The 23,169-nt window shown below is 45.9% G+C and overlaps 1 protein-coding gene and 1 long non-coding RNA gene across 2 annotated transcripts in view; one reads left to right on the top strand and one right to left on the bottom strand.

Annotated features, from left to right (window-relative positions):
- The window catches only part of SBNO1 (strawberry notch homolog 1), a 28,433-nt gene extending 18,052 nt beyond the window's left edge, over positions 1–10,381 (top strand). Inside the window, exons 16-32 of the mRNA XM_066199980.1 lie at positions 358–509; positions 1,040–1,237; positions 1,499–1,669; positions 1,759–1,928; positions 2,657–2,788; positions 3,906–4,041; positions 4,468–4,580; positions 4,681–4,752; positions 5,203–5,302; positions 5,811–5,885; positions 6,145–6,291; positions 6,370–6,464; positions 6,590–6,682; positions 7,087–7,224; positions 7,715–7,791; positions 8,495–8,688; positions 9,542–10,381. Of these exons, the coding sequence (XP_066056077.1) occupies positions 358–509; positions 1,040–1,237; positions 1,499–1,669; positions 1,759–1,928; positions 2,657–2,788; positions 3,906–4,041; positions 4,468–4,580; positions 4,681–4,752; positions 5,203–5,302; positions 5,811–5,885; positions 6,145–6,291; positions 6,370–6,464; positions 6,590–6,682; positions 7,087–7,224; positions 7,715–7,791; positions 8,495–8,688; positions 9,542–9,684 (2,206 nt within the window). The 3' untranslated portion in view covers positions 9,685–10,381. The remainder of the gene's footprint in view (positions 1–357; positions 510–1,039; positions 1,238–1,498; positions 1,670–1,758; positions 1,929–2,656; positions 2,789–3,905; positions 4,042–4,467; positions 4,581–4,680; positions 4,753–5,202; positions 5,303–5,810; positions 5,886–6,144; positions 6,292–6,369; positions 6,465–6,589; positions 6,683–7,086; positions 7,225–7,714; positions 7,792–8,494; positions 8,689–9,541) is intronic.
- A 3,477-nt stretch (positions 10,382–13,858) lies between these two features.
- Positions 13,859–21,465, bottom strand: LOC136298729 (uncharacterized). The gene is made up of 3 exons (XR_010723357.1): positions 21,073–21,465; positions 18,803–18,911; positions 13,859–14,028 (listed from the first exon to the last, which is right to left on the bottom strand). It is a non-coding gene; the product is annotated as an uncharacterized lncRNA (long non-coding RNA).
- Between the last annotated feature and the right edge of the window lie 1,704 nt (positions 21,466–23,169).

Raw genomic sequence — 23,169 nt, 5'->3', positions numbered from 1 at the left:
ATTACAGACCATGATTTCCCTCTTTGATCAGGTGGATCACAGCCAATCCCAAGGCTGCCTTGCTAAAGATCTTAATGTATTAACTTAATCTTTTACTTAAATTGAGCAATAAAACTGGCAATAGCAAAACCACCTGTTACAGAAACAAATATAACAAGTTACAACAGTGCTGTAGAAGAAATGTCTCCTACTTTTAAGAAGGTGACAGATACAGTAATGTGGGTGATAATACAGAGAGTGCCCAACTGCACTCACAAGGAGTCATTCTTCAGAGAAGTCAAGCAAGCTGTTAAATGTTACAGGTTTGTACTTTAAATAAATGCAAATTCCACTGAGCAACCTTTTTTTCTTAAACAGAGGAGTATTCCAGTCTCTTATTGAAAAGCACTTTCCAGCTCCCGACAGGAAGAAACTGTTTAGCTTGTTGGGAATTGACCTGACTGCTCAAAGTAATAACAATTCACCCCGAGACAGCCCTTGCAAGGAGAACAAAGTAAAGAAAAGAAAAGGTAATGCTGAAATTCCTGCACTAATGCCTCAGTGAAAATGGCAACTTCAGAGCTGCCTGAGAGTGAGCTTTGTGGGGGTGAAAAAAAAGGGAATATCTGTACAGTCGTCTGTGAAAGAGAATGTATTGCAGAACTCTTAAGGCTGTTAGAGATTGCCATTGCTGCTGAAGCAATATAAACCGTAAATTTTAGTTAATTTTGCTCAGAATTGGGTTGGTCTGCAATGGAACCATATCCCAAAATGCCTTGCCTGTGCCAGACCACTTCCTGATGTAGTTACTCGAGTAGCTTTCTGTATCTTGAGGCTCAATGAAGAGAAACCTAATAGCACCCCCTTCCCAAACTGCTTATCCTAAAGTAGGTGATCATAAAACTTGGGAGAAAGGTCTTGCTTAAAACTTAGATTCTTTTAAATAGTTCTATTTTCAAAAGCTGAATGTTTTTCTGGTTTGTATGGTAAAACAGACCTCAAAGTGTGTGGGTTACAAGGTTGAAACTAACTTCTTTTTCTTCTGGGGTGATGGAATTAGGTGAAGAAATAAGCAGAGAAGCCAAAAAAGCCCGCAAAACAGGTGGCCTTGCAGGTAGCAGCTCTGATGAGAGTGAAAGCGAGTCTGATGCTTCAGACAATGAAGAAAGTGACAATGAGAGCTCCAAATTTTTGAGTTCTGGAGACGATGATGACTTCAACCCGTTCAGAGATGAATCCAGTGAAGATGATGAAGATGGTAAGACAGTCTAAGTGTTTCATCAAGCAAGTAGCTGTATTTGCAGAGAGTAAGCAGAAAGTCTTCCCAAACACTTCAGTGAGCCACAGATGAGTGTTTAATAAGCATGTAATTTAATTCCAGTGAGGCTACAATTAATAGAATGTGAAACTTCAGGGTTTTGTACACTGGAATTCCGACTTTTGTAAGTCACTTTATGTAATTGTTTCAACGGGATGGATGGCTGCTTAGTAAATGTTTGAAACTTCTCTTTAACTTCAGATCCCTGGTTGATCAGAAAAGAGCATAAAAAAAATAAAGAAAAGAAAAAGAAGAAAAGCATAGACCCAGATTCTATTCAAAGTGCCTTACTAGCCTCTGGTCTGGGATCCAAACGACCCAGCTGTTTCACTTCCACTGTTGGAACCACCACTTCTAGTACCAACACGTCTGGTAAGAGCAACTTTCTTTGATGTTGATTCATTTTCTAGCAGTTAGGCAATAAAATTCTAAATCTCAAAGAGTCTTTCTTAACTTTTCAGCAAACAGTAACACAAACAGCAGCTTTGTAACGAGTCAGGATGCTGTTGAAAGGGCCCAGCAAATGAAAAAGGAACTGCTGGATAAACTGGAAAAGCTGGCTGAAGATCTTCCACCTAATACACTGGATGAGCTTATAGATGAGCTGGGTGGTCCTGAAAATGTTGCCGAGGTAGGCTGGTGTTGACATATAGGAAAAAAAAAAGTATGTTTTTAAAGAGATTGTTTATCAGTTTTAGACAGTGATCTCAGGAATGAGAGCAGAGGTTACTCTGCTTATGCCTCTGAATGAAAGAGAAACTTGAAAATTGTGTTAGAGTGCAGGGGGAGCTCTGTACGGGTGAACACATTGTTTCTGACATTTGATAGTTTCTAGCTGGGTAAATCACACCAGTTTCTCTTGCTTTACTTTGTCTGTTTCTCTGACTGGCTGTAGTCAATTTGCTGTTGGTGTGTGTTACACAGACAGGAGCTTTAGTTCATCCTCCAAGGCAGTGGAGATTAAGAACCTTTATGGGTTAATGAAGAGCCTGATTAATTAATCTCTCTAACTTCAGAAACTTGTCTTGAAGCTACCTGTCTCTATCAAGTCGCAGCATCAGTGTGATTTAAAAGACCCTGTTAAAATCAGTGACAGCCTAAGCTGTCTGTTTAGTGCAGCTGGTAAATCCCTTATGAACAGTAGCATAATACAACATTATTTTTGCACAGATTTGCTCTGTCATGTTCCACATAACAGATAATGGCATCAGCCAAAAAATAACCCGGGTTCTCTAATGTACTTTTGCACTTGGAGTAAATTAGTGAGCATTTTAATGTGGGATGAATAATGCTGCTTGGAGCTTTTGGTGCTGGGGAGGTTCTGGTATTGCCACGCTGAGCCTGTGTTCCCTCCCAAAGATGACAGGCCGCAAAGGGAGAGTGGTGAGCAACGACGATGGCAGCATCTCCTACGAGTCGAGGTCTGAACTCGATGTGCCCGTTGAAATCCTGAACATCACAGAGAAGCAGAGGTTCATGGATGGAGATAAGGTAATCCTTGAGGAGACAGACTGGAGGCAAATGTGCCAGATGCCGTAGTAACTCTTAAGTTATTCACCAGTGACTTGCAAGGACTGGAAGTCCTGGTGAAGAAGCACTTCCAGTTCACTGCTGTTCTGGTTTTCAAATCAGTGTGTTTAAAGGTCAGGCTGTAGTTTGGGTGACCTCAGAGGCCTGTGCTTGCTGTGCACCCATGTGCCAAAGTGCAAGCTGGCACCTTTAGGCTGGTTTTGTAAAACAATGCGTGTTTAAAAGGCAGATCTGTAATTCATGTCGGATTCGTTGATCTGGGTCACTGCACCTCCCCCTCCCAATTGAATTGGGAAATGGGGAAGACCACTGTATGAAAACTTAGTGAGGGGTGAAGGGAAAAGGTGCGGCCTGTTAACAAGGATTGAGAAGTAACACTGGGAGGAGTGGTGGCTTCTGCCCTTTCTGTTGCCCTCTAAAAGAAAATCCTGGCCTGAATCATGGTAGAATTGCATCTGATGAAAGGAGGAGAGGGGGACAGCCCTTCCCAGTGATTCACTTGGGCCGTGCTGCCACAAGAGGGCAAATGGAGTAAATGTCCCTGTGCACGGAACTTGTGTGGTCCCTTGTGACACTTGAGGGTAAAGACTCGGGTTCCTCTAAGTGATTTGTGCACAATCCAAACATTTACATTCTTTCAAGGCAAATGCATTCAGGCACTGGAGTGGCTGGATCCTCTTCCTTGTACAGCCTTAGCAGCAACGTTTTGTCTTTTCTGTGGTTTGCTATTGGAGCAAGTCTGTGTCCCTCCCCTTTTCCTCCTGAAGGGAAAGTGTCAGGAAAGGGCCACCTGTCCTCTGGGATGGCAAGTCTTTGTTTGTCCAGGGAGTTGTTGAAAAGTAAAGCGAAACCCCCTCCTTTCACTCAGGAAAGTTCATTAGCATTTCAAACTCTGCTACAGAAAGCCACACCTTTGCTGCCCTCCCTCTGCTCTGTGGGGAACAGTGAGACCATTCCAGAGCCATGTTTGGTAATAGATGTAAAACGAGATTTCTTTTTTTTTTTTTTTTTTTTTTTTGGGAAACTGAAGCTTGATCTTGGATTTCTTGTTAACTAACGTCTCTTTTCTCAACCAAAGAACATTGCCATCATCTCAGAGGCTGCCAGCTCTGGTATCTCACTGCAAGCAGACCGCAGGGCCAAGAACCAGAGGAGGAGGGTTCACATGACCCTGGAGCTGCCGTGGAGTGCAGACAGAGCAATCCAGCAGTTTGGTAAATCGCTCCCTGTGTGTCCTTACCCCGCAGGCTCAGGCAGAGTGACTGACCTTCCTGCTAACATGGAAAATCAGATTGAGTGGGCAACCTCCTAAGGACCCCTCCAGTCTCTTGCACCCGTGACCAGAATCAGCTTTATCTGTAGTCAGAGCTAATAGTACTGAAAGCTTTGAAAGAAACCTCACAAACAAGCTGAGGCTGCAGCTTTGGACTTTCATTCGTATTGTATAAAGTGTCTTTCTAGAAGTTGCCACAATTTTTAGAGTATCTCTGTGCTGCCTTCTGCTTGCTGTATTACAGCAGAAACTAATTTTAAGCGGGATTAAGTTCTACCAGTTTTCCTTGCTCTTCACAGTTTTATTAGAAATATTTAGTGAAGTAAAATTTATCTAATAATATACATCCTTCTACTTAATTATCCAGGAAGAACTCATAGATCCAACCAAGTGACTGCTCCAGAGTATGTGTTCCTCATTTCTGAACTGGCAGGAGAGCAAAGATTTGCATCAATAGTTGCAAAAAGACTGGAGAGTTTGGTAAGATGTTTCAAGAGGTCTGATCATTCCTTTGGGAAAGCGCAACTTAGATTTCTTTTTGTTAAAAGTTGTGTTTAATGCCAATGATGTGTCTTGACAGGGAGCCCTCACCCACGGGGACAGACGGGCCACAGAAACTCGAGACCTCAGCAGATTCAACTTTGACAACAAGGTACCAATTCTGTTCCTGTTGGAGAACTCATGCTGTGGTGCTTGCTCCACAAATGACCTTGTTGAGGAAGGTTCCTGTCCATCCCTCACCTTTAACTGTATCACTTTCTGATGGAAGGCCTCTTTCTGCAACCCACAGTTCTGTTTGTGAAGCCGTGTGGAACGCACGTGTGTAAATCACTTTTCTGCTCTTGCAAACGATCAAAGTCTTAAGTAAATGGTGTGTGTCCTTCAAGCCACAATGAAAGATTAATCTGGCAGTTCTAATTAAAAATGAACACTGGGCTCTCAGTTATAAACTACATAAGAGTGATAAACAATTCCCTTCACTACTGCAGAGAAAAGCTTTTTCACTGTGAGTTATAAATACCTGTTAAACCATGTGTGCCTGGGGCTGAGGCACAAACACTGGATGGCATTGCTAGAGCAAGGTTTTTTTTTACTTGCACAGTATGGCAGAAATGCTCTGGAGATTGTTATGAAATCCATTGTGAACTTGGACTCCCCAATGGTCTCACCTCCTCCTGATTTTCCTGGAGACTTCTTCAAAGGTAAGATAATGCACTGGCTGTGATAGCTACCTTTTGATCCTTCTCCAGTATGCAGGAAATGGAAATGCTGTTAGAGCTGTAAAACATCGTTACAGTTTAAAATGATCAGCCGAGACGGATGGGAGTAAACGCCCAGTGAGAGTCTGGGCACTTTGCTTGAATGTTGAAGTTCACACATGAAACCAGATCTGTGAACTCTCGGTGTCAGGAATGTTCTGTATCTGCTTGGCCAGTGTTTTACAAACAGAGTTTTACCTTCCTTTTCCCATTACCTGTTGGAACTGCTCTCCTGCACGGTGCCGTTGGTGCTTTCCCCTGCCTGTGCTTCCTGCAGGGGCAGAAGGCAAAGCTGTGTCTTGCTTATTGATGTGTTAGGTAGAAACAATAATGGGAAGTGTGGGGTGTCAGAGGCTTTGGAACTGGATCCTGTGGCTAAACAAGCTGTTACTCCACTGGGTTATTTTTAGATGGCAGAGCAGCTATGATTTAACTTCTTTCTCTTTCCTAGATGTTCGTCAGGGATTGATTGGCGTGGGCTTGATAAATGTAGAAGACAGATCTGGAATACTGACTCTTGATAAAGGTACCTGGGTGTTCAATGTATCTGTAAAATGTCCCTGGGAACATCTTATGTCATGACAGTGGATTCCCAGCAGCAGAACTGAACTTGCAGCTGTCTAAAAAGTAATCTTTTCTGAAGGACGTAATGTTTTCTGCATTTCTGAAGGAATGTATTTAAATAGTGTTTGTAAGAGTCTTTGAACACTGATTGAGGGCTTGTGGTTGTCAAACTTAATCTTTGACCTAATACATGTATTTCTTACTCTTTTTTTTTTTTTAAGATTACAACAATATAGGGAAGTTTCTGAATCGAATTCTTGGTATGGAAGTCCATCAGCAGAATGCTTTGTTCCAGTACTTCTCTGACACGTTAAATGCAGTTATTCAAAATGCTAAAAAGAATGGAAGATACGACATGGGCATCTTAGGTGAGTAAATGATTTGACAGTGCTCTTGAACTTCAGTGAGAACAGAGCAACAGAATGAAACTCTGCTTTCCTTTTCAGATTTGGGCTCTGGGGATGAGAAAGTGAGGAAGGCAGATGTTAAGAAGTTTTTAACTCCTGGATATTCTACCTCTGGACATGTAGAGCTGTACACAGTAAGTTAATCCTGTATCATCTCTGTAGGAGCTGATAACATTTGCCAGAAAGTTTTTACAATGTGCTCAGTTCCTGTAAGTATTTTCAAGTCCCACTCAAATCCCCCTGCACTGCTCTCTTGTAGATCAGTGTGGAGAGAGGAATGTCTTGGGATGAAGCAACAAAGATGTGGGCAGAACAGACAGGTCCAGATGATGGATTTTATTTATCACTACAGGTAAGAGTCTTCTGTCTCTTGGATCATGTTCAGAGGTTTGGGGGGGGCTAAACTGAAAAACTTACTTGTTCAGTTTTGCTAAATACATTGAGTCTTATATTAAAATTAATTTTAAGGTTTTTTGTAACTCTTGAGTATGAAGTTCTTCCTTTTACCTCCTCAGGATATTTTCTGATAGGAATATATGAGCCCAAATTAATAGCTCTTCTTTAAAGCTACACCAGAAACTTTATGGTTTCACTGTGAGGTTAATTGGATTACTGTGTTCTAGAGGTATATTGCTATCCTTGGTTGTGCTATTACTCTGTAAAGAACACAGTATGGAATCACTTAAGCAGATACTTTCATTGTGTTTTCATTTAGGAAGTTTTTTGTATATCTTTTCTTTTTCTTTTTCCCTCCAGATAAGAAATAACAAGAAAACAGCAATTCTAGTAAAAGAAGTGAATCCTAAGAAGAAGCTTTTTTTGATATACAGACCAAATACTGGGAAACAACTCAAACTAGAAACATGTGCAGACCTGAAAAAGAAATATAAGAAGGTACCCATTAAAGTTAATGCTTGTTTTTAACCTAGAAAAGTTTGAAAATTATATTATAAAGGCTTTATATTTTTTTTGTATTTATGTATAATTTTGATAAAAAGTAGGCTTCCTTCTCCAGAGCAGAGCTTTTATTTGGGACTTTTAAAGCAGGGAAACATTATTTTGGCATTCCTATATCCATTTCTGAACTTTTTTTCTGAACATAAATTATCTATGGTGTGGTAATAAAAAACGAGGTTCCTTAGGGTCTAGCAAGTGTTGAATTTGCAAGAACTAAAGGAAACTCAGATCAGGTGGATTGTTAAAAAACTCTGAAGTTCTGCTGTGTTTAAGCATTTCGCTCATCCTTTTGAGATGGTCAGTTTGAAAATATTATAATGTAGGATGCTGTACCTCTGTACACCATCCTGGTAATGACCAAATTGTTTTTATCCTGTGTAAGTTCTGATGTGTTTTACTTCATTCCCACTCTGGATGACTCTCCCAGGTACCTTCTGAGGATGCTCTGCCCCACTGGCTGGAGCAGTACAACTCCTCTGCAGACACCTGCACCCACGCCTACTGGTCAGTGTGATTTAACTCCTGCTGGTTTGTCTCTGCTTCTGTCCTTCTGTCCCTCCTGTAAAGCCTTGTGTTTCTTGTGTAAGGGAGATTGCCCCGTGTCCGGTGAAATGACCCGACTTGTGAGTGAGAACGTGGAGCTTGCACTTGCCCTGAAGTCCTAATCCATGAGATGAATGTTAATGTAGGAATTACACTCACGGTGACTCAGGAGTAGCTTGTGCTTGAAGTGTCTTCATCTGTTCTGTGTTTGTAGTCTGATAGTTCAGATGTTATTGGGGGGGAAATGTTTGGCGATGAGATGTCAGAAACAGCTGTTCCTCTGCTGCCTCCTGTGTTTCTGAACTCAGCCGATGGCTGAATTCCTGAGGAACTGCGTAACTCACGGAAGTTTCAGATGAATATTGGAGCTTCTGAGATACCCTGATCAGATACCAGTGTCCTGTAACATACTCCAGCTCTCAGGTGACCTCAGTGATGGTATCTTTGACTCAAAGCTCCATGCATTTTGTAGATGGAGGCTTAACTAGGCCAACCCTTCCCAGAGCTCTACCATTACCTGTGCTCCAAGTATCCTTCCCTCAGTGTGTGTGCAGCCCTTGCTCATCTCTGAATGCACATTAAACAACCGCAAGTCTGGTTTTGAATTAAATTTGACGCTTCTATTTGCAGAATGGTTTTGAAAGCTTTTTCTCTGTGTCTGCAGGAGAGGCAACTGCAAGAAGGCAGGCCTGGGGCTGGTCTGTGAGGTGGGGCTGCGCTGCAGGACCTACTACGTGCTGTGTGGCTCCGTGCTGAGCGTGTGGACAAAGGTGGAAGGAGTGCTGGCCTCCGTCAGTGGCACCAATGTGAAAATGCAAATCGTTCGCCTGAGGACAGAGGACGGGCAGAGGATCGTAGGTGGGTGCCTGGGCTGCTGCTCTGCTGCCCCTGCAGGGGCAGCCTGCAGCTGCTGAGTGCTCACTTTGGGTAAAGATGTTGAAAGCAGACAGGCTTGTCTGCTGTGGAGGGACAGAGGTGTAGCTGTAGAAATCCTCTACGATACAATATACTGAGGCGGGTTTCTTTATCAGTCAGGCTTTTTGGAACACTTCATCTCAGTCCTTTGGATTTACTGCAGCAAAAATGTCATGCCCAGCCTGCTTCAGCCAAGGTTCTTTGATCTCATAATGGTTTCACTTTTTCCCCCACCTTTGGCAGTCGAGAATAAGCTGTTTAAATAATCGTTTTCATGGTTTTTGAGCTGCTGAAACTGTACAGAATGACTTCAAGATGATTGTCTCTTCACTCAACCTCATAGTGAAGCCCTTAAAACAGGGACTTCAGAAACCAAACTCTCCAAATGTTTTGTTAAATGTGGATTTCCTGTGGCTATGCCAATATCGTGGCAGCTCCTCCTCTAGTAGCAGTTTCCTAGGATGTTGGAAGTTAGGTTTTTCTGTGTTTAGACTTGCATGGTGATGTAGCTTCTGTGAGACTAGAAAAGCAAAAATAGCTGACTTCTCACGACAGCAGGTAACATGAGAATAAGTTTTGTTGTCAGGCGAAATGGGAACTCCTTTCTCCTGCTTCTCAACCTAAAGGATGTGAAGGACTGAGGAGCAGGACTCGTGGCTGTGCTGATTAGACCTGCCGTCAGAACAGGCATTATTGAATATTGCATAAATTAAAGGGTGGAATCATCGGCCTGAGGTTTTAACGAGCACAACCCGACGGCGTTTTTCTGAAAGCACTGATGTGTTGCTGTTCGCAGGTTTGATCATTCCTGCAAATTGCGTGTCGCCCCTCGTGAACCTCCTGTCGACGTCGGACCAGTCGCAGCAGCTGGCAGTGCAGCAGCAGCAGATCTGGCAGCAGCACCACCCCCAGAGCATCACCAACCTCAACAACGCATAGAGAGGACAAGCTACAGGTGTTGACTTGGGTGTTTGAGGAAAAGGCTGTAAAAGCATATCACTTGCATAAAAATCAGGGACAGATTCCAAAGAAATATAACTTTTTCAGTTCAGTTGTGTCTCGAATACTTTGGGAAATAAAGAGATCTAAAAAGGTTGGTAGAACTGAAAGCCAGCAGCTGTTTATGGTGGTGCATCTGTCTTTCCTTATGCTCTCTGTAGTGCTTCCTGTTTGCTTTTACTTTTGGCCTTTTAAGCTACAAACCACAATTTGTTTGAAAATGCTTGAAAATCCCCAGGCAGGCTTTATTTTTATCTTGTCATACAGTGCTCAGGGTTTAACGCAGTGCATCGATGCCATTGCTGTGGGAGATCTCGAATGCATGTACTGAGTATATATATAGAAAATATATATTGGGTTTTTCTCTTCAATTTGAGTTTATAAAAGCATGAAACCTAGAGGTTGCACATCATGCATTCAGGTTCCTTCCCAGTTTCTGTTTGACAGTGCATGTCTTTGGAAACGGGCATGGACAGCATAAACACACGAGACAGGAATTCAGAGAGAAACACAATCTTAGTTGTACAGCATTGGTTATTGCATTTTTATAGTGTTTATACCCAGGTGTTGCATTTTTTTCTGGTTCTCTCCTGGGAGTTATATATTTGAGTCTACAACATGTTCTTTTTGTGATAAACATCTTAAATTAAAATTAGTTCATTTTTAATGTATTAATGGTATTCCTAATGTGTACTGCAAAGATGGCTGGATGCCTGTTTTCCTTCAATTGAAGCATTTCCTTAATCTGAGGTGGTTATGGAAACTTAAGTGCAAATTCACTTCCATCTCGCATACAATCTTATATTTTTTACTTCATTAACGTAATTTAATTTGTCACTTGTAAGATGAAACCTTACTTGAGCTGTAAATTAGAGAATGGGAAACACTTGAGGGTTCCGCTGTATGTGCTGTTTCTGTTATGTTTAATATGTTGTAAGACATTGTAGAGTTTATCTGGAGCTGTTTAAAAGAAATTGTAATGTACAAATGTGAATAGTCACTTATCTATAATATGGGTAAGTTTTGTTTTGCCTATAATAGTAGATGTTTATAAGAAAGTGAAGGACAATGTTTGTCATTTCTTGCTTGCACAGGTTGCACTATTGAAAAATTGAGATTGTATAAACCTGTCCAAAAAACTACAAGATAATGATCTTGTAGATGTCAAATAAAAGTTATTGTACTAACAAGAAGTGGAGTCTTGTTTAGGCAATCACCATATTCCAAAAAAATAACTAACAAGTCTGTACAATTGGAATTGGACAGGACTTGGCATGTTCCAGGCTGCTCTAACCAGGCTTCTGTCTTGCAGCCCAAATCTCTCGGCTGAACTCGCTAATGAGGCAAGAACTAAACTCTGTCTAAACCTCTGTGTGTCTTTTAAGGAGGGCTCAGTTCCAGGGCAGGATGGCTGCAGGTGTGGCACCTCTGAAGCACTTGGTGAGCCGCTCCAGGGTCAGAAAGAGCAGGGCTCAAGTTCCACAGGTGAGGCTGAAGGGGGTTCCCTTATGGAATTGTTGCTCCTGAGGCTCTGGTAACGCTCCTGTGGGGTCACTGAGCCCCTGCGTGGCAGAGAAGGAAGTTTGCCCACTTCCCTCAGCCCCAGCCTCTACTGGTCAGGAGGAATGAATCCCCTGCTCATGCTTGGGGTAACTGGAAATGCAGATCTGGAATAAATCCTCTGCTCCCCGTGTCCTGCTGCACCTCTGTAAATACCTGGAATGCAGCTGCTCATGCTGGGGGATCTTCAGTCAGCTGGGAGCAGGGGCAGGGAGCCTGAGCACTGTCAGCACTGGGAGCTGACGATGCCCCGGCAAACTCTAGAGCGCAGAGTGTGGGGGAGGCTGTTCCTGTGTTCTGCACCCACCAGGGGATGTCTTTGGCACCCATTCCAGGAGCAGGGCTGGGATTTTGAGGAGGGTGTTGACAGATTACTACTGCAGCAGACAGCGAACCAAACTGCCAGTGCCGGCAGCCTGCCTGTGGACTGCCCTGTCCCTGCTGCTTAATTCCCTTTTGCTGCAGAAACTTCTGCCATCTGAGATGGTGACAGAACGTTTTAGGTCTTGATCCTCAGTAAAATAGTTCTGGAAGTGGTAGATTCACAATTAGCGATTTTTAATTTATTTTTTTTTTAATAATGATCTGAATACAGTCGGTTCCTAAGTGCTCTTCTCAGCCTGGTGTGCTCGCTTTGATTGTTGGGATGAGCAAATCTGATAGTCCCTGTATTGATGAGCAAACCACACTGTTTTGCTTCAACCTTTGGAACTTCCTTTAACTGGACTTGTGTCCCCTGCAGAGGGAAAAAAGCTGACAGTCAGTACTTCCAAGATCCATAAAAACTGTTCCTGTTCCAGAAATCCATTCCTCTACTTGCTCTTCTTTGCCTGCTCCTGCGCCATCACTGCCTTGGCTTTGCCATCCCCTTACTAACACAGCTGCAGCCACGGCTCTGGACTGTTGTGACATCATGAAAATTAACATCAAAAAAAAAAAAAGAAAACAGCCTTCAAGCCACAGCAACGTTTTCTCTCTTGAAAATTCCTACTCAGTGCTTGGGGTGTGGGTTTTGGTATTTGTTTGCCTGCATGAGCTGCTGATAAAGCTTGGGGAGAAAGGGAATATAAATTGCCCTGGATGGGGTAAGAGCAGTGAGTGGTGTCCCTTTGCAGCACTGCCTGTGAGACAAACATCCTGCTGGGGAGAAAAAAAAGACCAATTCTTACATCATAAACGACTAGGCCAGACAAGGGTGGTCTCTGTATTTTCCTGCTTGTGGGGTATTGATCTGCTTTGTACAAAATGAAATGCAAAATGCTTTGTACATCTGAAATGGGCATAAAACCTTGAAAGGACAGAAGGCTCCGGTAACAGGGCCAATGACATCTGTAAAATGGCAACAACATCTGTACTGTGTGGATTTTGGAATTGTGCAGCAGAAGGGGAAGGTACATGTTTGAGTTGATTTGGGAACTGAAAACCCACATTTTGGGTTTTCTAACTGTCCCTTGACAGCAACTAAATTACGACTTGTTAACTAGTTTCATAATTAAGATATGTCTGGCATGATAAATGCAATTATAAACCCCTCAATGCCTCCTTGCACTGCAAGTATTCCACTTTTTCCAGTGGCTGTGTGCTTCACTGGGGACACACACCTCTTGTGAGGACTTCAAGTTCCCCAGAGATGCGAGTTCTCTGTTCCATGTGTAGTATTTCCTTTGTAAATGGAGAAATCTCTGCAACCTGTAAACGCTTGTTGAAGTGAATTATCGAGGGGTTTTGTATTTTTCTTTTGTGTTTGGAATAACTTCACTCGGCTCCCAGCGCAGTCTGTACATAAATAGAGCCTGTTTGTATATAGAGGTGTTAAAGGCTACTGAATTATTGAATGTAAATAACTCTTGTTTTCCTCTGTGGTTTTTTTTTTCCTTCATGACCTTCCCAAGATGTATTCCTATTTTCTCAACCTGCCACATGGGCAGCTTGTGTGTACTTTGAAATATATATAGAGCATATATAAACCTTCCGGGGTGTGTGTGTGCATTGTAGATGTTACGTGTTATCATCTTTTTTTTTTTCCAAAACTGTTGTCTGTGTCCCATGATCCTTTCGATGCTCTGTGGGTTTATTCTATATTTTTAGTGTAAAATTCGTTCCCTTGAGAGAAATGGACCCAATGTCTTTCAGTGATGCATCTTCACTTCTTAGTGCCTGCATCACAGAAACAAATATTTGAGTTTTCATGCAGATTGTTTCCTTCAGTCTTTTTAGTATTGCAAAACTTGAGCCTTAATCCTAGAAGCATTTCTATTTTCTTCCACTTACTGGTATCTCCAGCTGTGCATTCAGTGCGCTCCAAAATATCAGAGTTCTAGAATTAAGTTCTAACATGTCAAAGTCTATTACTGCTTTTTTATTAGATGTGAACTGTCTTAAAAGGGCTCTAGAATGGCAGTGATTGAGAGTAGAAAAGATCTGTTGTAGCATTTTCCTGGGAAAATTCTCAGCTTCCTGTCACGTCTAAATGTGCAAAATGAACTTAACAAAACTTTCTTACCTTGGGGGAAAAAAAAAAAAAGGCAGATTTTTAATTGCCAGGTAAAAATAATATATTTCTATCCGAGTTGGGGGTGGATAAGAAATCCCATTAATTGCTTGTCTCTTACTTAGCCCTGGAGGCTCCAGCAGCTGCAGGGAGGGGCTGTGGCCGTGCAGTTGTTCCCTGAATTCAGCGCTTTGCCGACGCTGCTGACCCGAGCCGGGGCGAGAAGCGTGCAGCTGCAAATAGCAACAAAATACTTGTGGTAGTTTCTGTGGTCACTGTGAGCTTTAATCGGGGAATGTCGAGGGCTGAGGAGGGCGGCGGTGTCAGCGCTGGCAGCTGCGGCCTTTGGTTCCTTGGCGGGGCTGCAGAGGGACGGAGCCGGCAGGAGGAACGCGGTAGCGCAAACCACCCCGGGAACCGCGGGGCTCGCACTTCCCGCGGAGCTGCCTCGGTTGTGGAATGAGTTTCAAAAGCAGCAATGCTCTTCTTAAGGAGAAAAAACAGCGAAGAAAAGGCTGTAAGGTGCTGCTTCTCAGCCCCGCTTCCGGCAGCTGCAGGCAGGTTGCTCCTAAAGGTTCTTTGTGCTGAAGAGATTTAAAAACCTGGAAATAACTTCCTGGGTCTGATGTGCTTCACTGTTTCTTTATTGGCCCAAAATGATTTTTGAATGAGAGGTTGGAGGCACCACTAAGACTCAAGAATAGGAACTGGACAGGGTAAAGCTGAGGCCAAAACTCGTGGAAGGAATTTTTTGCCTGCTGTGTCCTGAACCAATATCCAGGATTCAATATCCGGTGCGTGAAGGACGCTGAGATGTCTGTGTGGAAGCTCAAAGTCAAGCATTCGGTGCACTTAAAACAGGCAGCTAAACCAAAATACAGAAGGACATCCAGATTTAAGCCATGTCCTGCAGTGTCAGTACCTGAACCAACGTGTGTTACATTTTATTCTGCAAGAGCTGACTTTGGTTGGCGTCTCTGAACTTAGCTGTGCTTAGGGCATCACTTCAGTGAGGGGCCCGTGTGGAGGAGTACTTTTCCTACACTTAATTTGTACTGGGAAGGGTAAAGAGACATTTCTGCTGCCATTTCTGATGCCATACATATTTATGTCTCCTCTTCCCGGCTTGGAGAAGATAACCAGGAAAATGCCAGCTTCCTTGCAGTCACAGAATCGCATTTTTATTTGCCAAGTAATTTGATTTATTTTTCAGTCATTGACATATTGGGTTTTATTGGAGGTGGGTGTTTGCTGCCTCGGCACCTTCCCTGTACCCCAGCCCTGCAATAACTCACTGGGAATCTGCCTCTGCACAAAGGATACACTTATTTCTTCTGAGCAGGGATTTGCTATTAGTACTTGTTCAGTCTCCACCTTTGGATTCAGGTGACAGAATCCCAAAGCCAGGTAGGATTTCAGCTGAGTCGTGTGAGGTGTTTTTATTGCCTGCCCTGATGGGATCCTTTGCCAAGATGAAAGGCTCCATCCTGCAGCCTGGGGTTGTGCTGTGTCCTGTCTGCACCGAATGTCCCCAGAGCAGCAGGACTTGGAGTGCCTGGCAGTAAAACATCAGCACTGCTTAGAAAGATTTATACCCCCAAAAATGACAAACTGAAACATGATGGACTCTGTACTCAGCTCTCTCTTTTTTTTTTTTTTCTTTTTTTTTTTTTTTTTTTTTTTTTAATTGTTGAATAAACTGATTGCTACTTTGGGATTTTTTTTTCCTTTCCCCTTTTAATTTTCTGTTCTGGAACTTGCCCACGGAGATGCTGGAATGCCTTTCAGCAACACATCTACAGCCATTAAACACACTCACTGTCACGCCATTTTAGGATCCCTCAGACTAGCAGAAGTCATGTTCCAGTGATCCAAACAGCTTTTCTTTCAATCCACTAGAATCCTGGCACTTAACCTGGTTAATGTCACCGGTTAATTAAACTGTTTTTATTGGTAGTTAAGAGCAGACTCACAACATTCTCAAAGTGCTAATTGTGTTGGGCTTAAAAAAGAAGGGAGGGTTTATAAAAACTCTATCAGGATTGGAAAGTATCAACTTCATACTTTATGCATATTTTATGCAAAATATGAAAATAGTTCTCCTTTATCCAAAGAGTTAGTCTGGGGTAAACAGACTAATCTTAGTTTAGTACATCATCTAACATTGACTTTTATTCTCATTTTCCCCAAATATGGGAAAGTGATGATGCCAAGATCTCAGCAATAAATGAAGATGCCCAAACCTCAGAATTTAATTATTCATTTTCACAAAGCAGTCGACTTTGTTCTGTAAGTAAGGGAAAAATTTCTTAAGAGAGGTTTTGGTTGGCTCCTTTCCAGCATGTAAATAATACACCTTAAAAATGCCAGCGAGGCAGCTCGGGAGCTGACAGCTTCTTCCTTTGGAAGTCCACGTCTGGTTTGTATGTTCCTTCCACGTTTATAAAGTGGAAGGACCGACTTTGCCTGCTAAGTGCACAAAGAATTGCAGGGCATGCGGCAGAGCTCTGTATCAGCTTAGCCAGGGTGGGTTAAATCCTAAACCAGGGTGTAAGTGATTGAATTCTTCGTGGGTAAGGTCTCCCCTGAAGTTACTGGGAGGGAATACAAACGTGAACGGGGGCAATCTGAGCCTGCGGCTGCTCTGCACAATTCCCGGTGTTACCTCTCCGTGTGGGAAACCTGGGCTTAGGGACAGGGCAGAGCTGCTGCTCCGTGCAGGCAGCATTTGGGACCGGGACGTTCCTGGGACAGCTCCTGCCTGCTTTAGTGAGGGGCCCCGGGTTCTGCTGCTCCCAGCTCGGGCTGCTGAGCCACACGCATCCCCCCAGGGTGGGCTTGAGCACAGCGCTGCTTTCCTCCCTTCCCTGTGTCAGGAGAAACGCCCATCCCGGGCCCACGGGCTCCCGGAGAGGGGAGAGGATGGCACGGCCCGGCCTGGCCTCCTGCAGCCCCGCTGGGGCCCCGGGCTCTGCCTTGGCCGTGTTGGATCGCTGGCAAGGCTCGGCCTCTCACCGCACTGTTTAAATTCCCGACCGAGCCATCGCCTGTCACCAGCGTCTGCCAGGGCTGTAAATCCTTCACATCCGGGATTGTCCCTCCCTTTCTGCGCGCACGGAGCGCGGGGGACAGCGAGGTGCCTGCCGGGCTGCAGCATCTGCCGCCTCCGTGGGCAGGACCCGCAGTGTGTCCCCTCCAAGAGATCTGGGGACCCCACGGCCTCCCCTTTTCGCTTCTTGGGAAGAAGGGGTTTTTAGGCCGTGTGCCAGGGCAGGAGGCTGCTGTCGCTCTTCGGGTAGATGTTTAGGCAGAGTTTGATCGTTTGGCTCGCTAAAAATATTTCGTGTTTAGCATCACCCTGTCCCACTGCCTCCACTGGGGGAGGTAATTGTCACTGGCAGACTCTGCACCCACATTCTCACAGGGCTGGGCACAGAAGATTCACATCAATGGTCCTCATACACAGACAGACTCCTTGGCAAGAGATTTCAGGGCTCTCCTTCTGCTCTGAGCAGTGTCCTGGGGCAGGAGCTCAGCAGACGTGTCAGACTCACCCTGGCAAAAGCTGTGTCCGGGCTGGTGAGGGCAGGAGGCGCCGTGCCCGGCAGCGCCAGCCGAGGGCTGTGTCGCTCCGGCAGGGACACCGAGGGGCCGCCCGTGCCACACGCGGCACTCCGGAGACTCTGCTGTCCTGTCACCGTGATTTACCTCCTGCTGTTCCTCCTTCCCCCTTCACCCTGCTCTGCTCTCCCCTGCCAGCTCTGAGTTGTTGTGAAGCTCCACATTCCTTTCCTCACAGTCATTTCCATTTTCCAGCCCTGGGCTTTGCCTCCACTCTCTCCTCCACTTCCTTTGTTCAAATGACCAGTAACAAAACAGTTAGGGATGCTCCCATCAGGTTGGTGTTACAAGGAGGCTCTGAGGGACAGAGGTGTTTGAGCTTCTGGTTGTTTGTTTCAGGCAAATGACAGTGGTCAGGTGACACTTGCTTGGCACTCACAAGGTTTTCTGTGGGGCTTAACCCCAATGTGTCCCTTCAGACTGTGGTTTGAATCTGCAGCTCCCACAGGTGCCACGTGGATGATGATTTCACATGGGCAAGGGGTGTTTGACACCAACCTGCCTCCAGAAATCACTGCAGGCGAGCCAACGCTCAGCCTTGCTGCCGTGGATTGCTGCACTGCCAGACGCAGAGCAGGTTCAGGAGCTTTCCCAGACAGGGCTGGGATGAAAGCAAGTCTCAGAGGCACCCCTGGCCCAGCCAAAGGGTGGGGTATTCCCTGCCCCGGGCCCACAGCAGCGCGGGGAGGGAGGCAGAGGCAGGGCCGTGCCACAGCCCGGCAGTGCCAGCTCACTCCTTGGCACAGCCTTCAAGGGCTCAGGAGTGGGAGGAAAGCGGGAGTCCAGCCCACAGGGCAAGAAGGGAGAGTCCTCCCAGGCAAACTGAAGGAATCGGGCAGGGTGGAGCACTCGTTTGTCTGGAAAGATGATGCAGAGAAGCCCTGTAATGTGGGGATAAAGTGATATTCCATCCCTGCGAGCAACAGCAAGGGAGGAGCCCCTTGGCCCAAACCCCACCAGCAGCTCAGCAGCCTGTGCCCTGTGCCCAGTGGGGAAGGCTCTCCTCTCCTCTCCTCTCCTCTCCTCTCCTCTCCTCTCCTCTCCTCTCCTCTCCTCTCCTCTCCTCTCCTCTCCTCTCCTCTCCTCTCCTCTCCTCTCCTCTCCTCTCCTCTCCTCTCCTCTCCTCTCCTCTCCTCTCCTCTCCTCTCCTCTCCTCTCCTCTCCTCTCCTCTCCTCTCCTCTCCTCTCCTCTCCTCTCCTCTCCTCTCCTCTCCTCTCCTCTCCTCTCCTCTCCTCTCCTCTCCTCTCCTCTCCTCTCCTCTCCTCTCCTCTCCTCTCCTCTCCTCTCCTCTCCTCTCCTCTCCTCTCCTCTCCTCTCCTCTCCTCTCCTCTCCTCTCCTCTCCTCTCCCTGAGGGGACTCTGTAGTTTTATTTGCCAGTACTTACCAAGCAAAAATGAAGCCGTTTCATTTTTACTGTAACATTTCTCTGCTGGTTTTCATTGGAATCTGGGCTGGTTTTGATATTGGTGCCTGGTGCTTGTTTGCCTGGCAAACTGCAAAGAGGAAAACTTTCATTAGAGAGATTCCAGGCCTGTGCTTTTGTGGCTGAGGGCTTGGAAACTTCTCATTCCTTCTCTGCGGTCCTCCAGGGAGACCTCCAGCCAGAGCAGGAGACAGCAGGCTCTCTACTCACGCTGTCTCAGAGGTAAACCCAGAGCACCATCAAGGCCTCTTTATCTTAAACCTTTCCAGACCCTCCCGACGGCTTTACAGGTGCTGTTTGCATTTTTTCCTGCCGGTGCACGGCACCTCTGAAGCACAGCGTCCCCCTCGGAGATGGAACGGGCCTGGAATCGGCTCCCTCAGCCCATAGGGCAGCACCCGTGCGGCGATGCGGAGCAGCTGTCTGCCTGGCAGGGCTGCTCCACTTGGCAGCCAGACAAAGGACTCAGGAGTAGGAGGAAAACAAGGCTGGGAGGGAAAGTCGCTCCAGATAATACGGCATCTGGCCCTGGGAGGAACCATCTCGAAGTGGGGAGCAGGGCTGGACTGGGAGGAAGTTTGGCGGGGAGGTTTTAAGGGGGGAAGGCTGTGTGGAACAGGCGTCCCAGCTTTCACCTGAAATTGTTGCGAGGCTGTCCGGTGATGTGGGGCAGGCGCTGGGAGAGGATTTCCTGCTGCTGCTGCAGCACTCCTGCATTAGAGACTGTATCACAGCCCTCCTCGCAGAGGGTGGCAGAGGGCTCTTTCCCCCGAAGGGCAGCAATCCAGAGCTTCCAGGGGATTTTGAGGTGTAAGAAGGCTACAGGGTGGAGCTGTGGGATGTGTATTTTTATTCACCGTTAGGTGTTTTCTGTGCATTTTGGTGAGGATGGGGCAGACAGCAGCAAATATCAGCCAGAAAGGGCAGCTCACAGAGGGGGGGATGCCGAGGGCTGTCAGCTTTCTCTTGGGAGCAAAAAAAGCACGAGGAAAACTTTGTAGCATCAGCCGGAAGCGGTTGTGGGGAACAGAGACAGGAATGTAAGGAGCTGTAGCAAAGCGATAAGAAAGGAGCAACATTGATACCAAAAAGCATAAAATGCACAATTTTCCCTCTGTGCCAGGGTCCCAGACTGGCCCAGGGGCGTGCTGGGCGTCCTGGGGACGGAAGGGTTCTGCACCAGGAGCTGCTGGCTCATTACAATCTAGTGAGAAAGGTACTCAGCTCTGCAAAGCATCTTAAAAATGCTGTTTGTTAAAGCTGACACTCACTTGCCTCTACCATTTGTGCTTTCCACAGAGGTTAAACCTTGCCTTTGCCCAGGATTTAAAAAGCTTAATTTTCAGTCTAGGCCTATCAGAGGCTTTTCATGTTGGTTGATCATGTTAGTTGTATCACCAGAGCAGTTTGGGGACTCGAAGATTAAATTGGTGCTCAGCAACTTGAAAGTGCATCTGTGGTTGTTTTACATATGATGCTGGATCACCAGAAATGTGGGGATAAGTATTTGAATATAAACTCCCTCTAGGAAAAGGAACAAACTTCCCACTTCTTTTCGCCTTAGTGCTACACGGGGTTCTGTGGTGGGTAAAGGACAGTTAGAATATCCCCAAGTCACTCAATTCATTAAGCCTGACAACAATTAATTACATTGAAATTAATGCGCAAATTTAATGTTCTACACACGTCAAAGACCTGTCAGGGAAAAAAAGAGGGTCTTACTGTGCCATCTTTAATTCTTCTCATTGTTGATTTAACCCAAGGTGATAAGGAACAAGCCTAGTTTGTGCTCTTCATTTGCAGGTCCCCATGAGTGTTACAGCACAGCTCCGTGATGACTATTTCGTTTCGTTTCCAGATAAAAGGGGACAAACAAGTTTGTTTAACAGCATGGCCCAAGGCCCCTGGCTCTGTGGCAGAGCTGCCAGCACCTTCCAACATCCCACTTTGCATGTGTATTCCTTACACCCTCGCCCGAGGGCCGTGGCACCGACCCCGCAGAGCTTTGGAAAGGGAAAACCTCCTTCAGATCAGTCAGAGTTCTGGCTAAGCAGGGGCTGGAGGCAAACTCTGTGGAAACACTGGCTGCTCTGTATTCCCAGTGGTTTGGGAGGAGCAGAGGTGAGGAAGTCAAGCCAGGAGAGGGAACAGAGAAAATACCAAGAGAAGAAAGGGGAGGGGGACAGAGTGAATGTTGCAAATACTACACAACTGAGAAAAGGCAGCTGTACCTGGAAAATACATCAGTGCTTCTTGTGGCGACTGAAGAGACAGACATGTCTTCCTGTCCATCCTCCTTTACTGGGAAACAGCAGCTTGCACATTCATTTGTAGGTTATGCCTTAGTGTGCAGAAGGCTTGCAAATGTCACCAGTGTGAAAATGGCTCTGCTGTATTTCCTGCTCTGTGCCTTGGCCACTCGGTGACGAAGGGCTGCTTCTGCTGTCAGTGAACACGACCGAGCCATCAGGCTGCAGAGCAGGGACCTGCAGCTTGCTGCACACAGCCCGGGAGCTGCAGCTGCCACACTCGAGGCGCAGTTTGCATGTGCAGAGCACAACTCCAGCAGTGCAGCCCAGCCTGGGACATCAAACAGGTTGAAACCACAGGCAGCCCCTCCAAGGGAGCTCGGCTCTGTGGTCACCCTGCTGAACAGTCAGCCCAGGGCCCGTGCACGATGGTGGTTTTGTTCTTGTGGCCACACCTGGTTCAGAACAACTGCAGCGAACCCTCAGAGCACATGGCAGGTGGGAAGAACTTGCAGGTACTTCCTACCCTGCAGTGAGTGCCAAAAAACCAAGAGTAAAGTCGTCTGAAGCTTAGCGTCTGAGGCCAAGCAGCAAGTTTGTCCTTTGCCAGGGTCTTGTGTCTTGTGCCACCACTGTTACCTGTGCCCAAAAAACCGCAGAGCAAACACCAGATACCCAGATCCGGTACTGCTGTGTTCCTGCTTACAGGACAAAGGATGCTGCCCTACAAGCCTGACCATCTCATCAAGCCTGGCCCTCAAAGTTTGCTCCAAAACTCGCAGTGCCTTGTACTGAAGGAAGAATAATCTTTACAGGACTTTTTACACATCCCCCGCCTCCCCCTCGGAATATTGTATATTTTGAAGCTGTCATTATAAAACCCAAGCGAAACACAGGGGATCTTGTTCCTCACAGTGTTGCTCTGAGCACAGTTTTGTGGAGTTGGTGTAAAGCCGTGAAAAACACGGCAAGCTCGGAGTGCTCCCATTTCGCACTCACTCGGTGTGACTGTAAACAACCACGGGATGGAAAATCCCAGAGCGGCGTGCAGGACTTCAATGGCCTTCCAGGATTCAACAGAAAGGCTGTTATTTACAAATCTGGGAGTGAAGCTCTGGGTTTTGCAGAGTTCTCGCTCACACGGTGAGGGTTTACCAGCACAGTCTTTCAGGACTCTAAGAAGAATTACACAGTCGTAATCACAAGCACCAGTGTGAAACTACTGTCACTGAGCATGTAATTCTGTGCCTGGGGCTCTCAGGACCCCTCTCCAACAGAACAGAGCGTGGATCAGTTGTAAGGACGGTCAGTGCCAGTCTGGAATTCACCAGGATCGCCGGAGTCGAGCGCTTGGTCTGGAAATAAAACGCAACAGCGCTTCATCTAGCACCAGTCAGAGTTTTCAGATGTTTCTTTCATGCAATATGCAGTCAGTAGGGCATGAGCCGGGGGCTGCTCAAAGGCTGCTCCTCTTTTCCCATTCTCCCTCAATTCTCCTTTATGCGGAGGAAATAATCTGATTGCTCCGTGACTGTTTCCGTGTCTCTGTGATGGAGGTGTTACCTGCTTCCCTCTGCAGGGCCGTCCACTCCGGCCCTGAATCAGTGTCGCTGACAAGGAACGTGCCCCTGGTTTCCGAGTGAGCAGGATCAGGCTCTCCGTGTTGGCTGTCACTGGCATTAAGAGCAGTATGAAGCCATGGACAGACACCGAGTAGCACATGCAATAAAACCACCAGATCTCAGAGTGGCTGCTGGTAAAATTACACTATGGGTCTGATCTGGTGGGTCTGAGGCCGAGCATCGAAGGAGAGATTGTCCAGATCCCAAGCAGTTTTGTTGGGATAAATCTGGAGTAATTGAACAATTTTCGAGTGTATTTGATATTAATTGACAGAAGGAGCAAACCCAAATATCTTGCAGTGAAAATGATGTGTTCTGATGGCAGATGCATGCTGGAAAGCTTCATCATTTAACCTGATTTTTTTTTTTTTTTTTTAAATTTTGGTGGGGAAGTTTCACTGCTGCTTGCAAGCAGAAAACGTGCCAATTGTCAACGAGATTAATTTTTTTTTTTTCT

The sequence above is a fragment of the Chamaea fasciata genome, unplaced genomic scaffold (assembly GCF_029207755.1).
Source record: "Chamaea fasciata isolate MVZ Bird 193981 ecotype frontalis unplaced genomic scaffold, bChaFas1.0.hap1 SCAF_18, whole genome shotgun sequence".
In the NCBI taxonomy this organism is placed as follows: Eukaryota; Metazoa; Chordata; class Aves; order Passeriformes; family Sylviidae; genus Chamaea; species Chamaea fasciata.
This window is presented reverse-complemented; position numbering and strand designations above follow the sequence as displayed.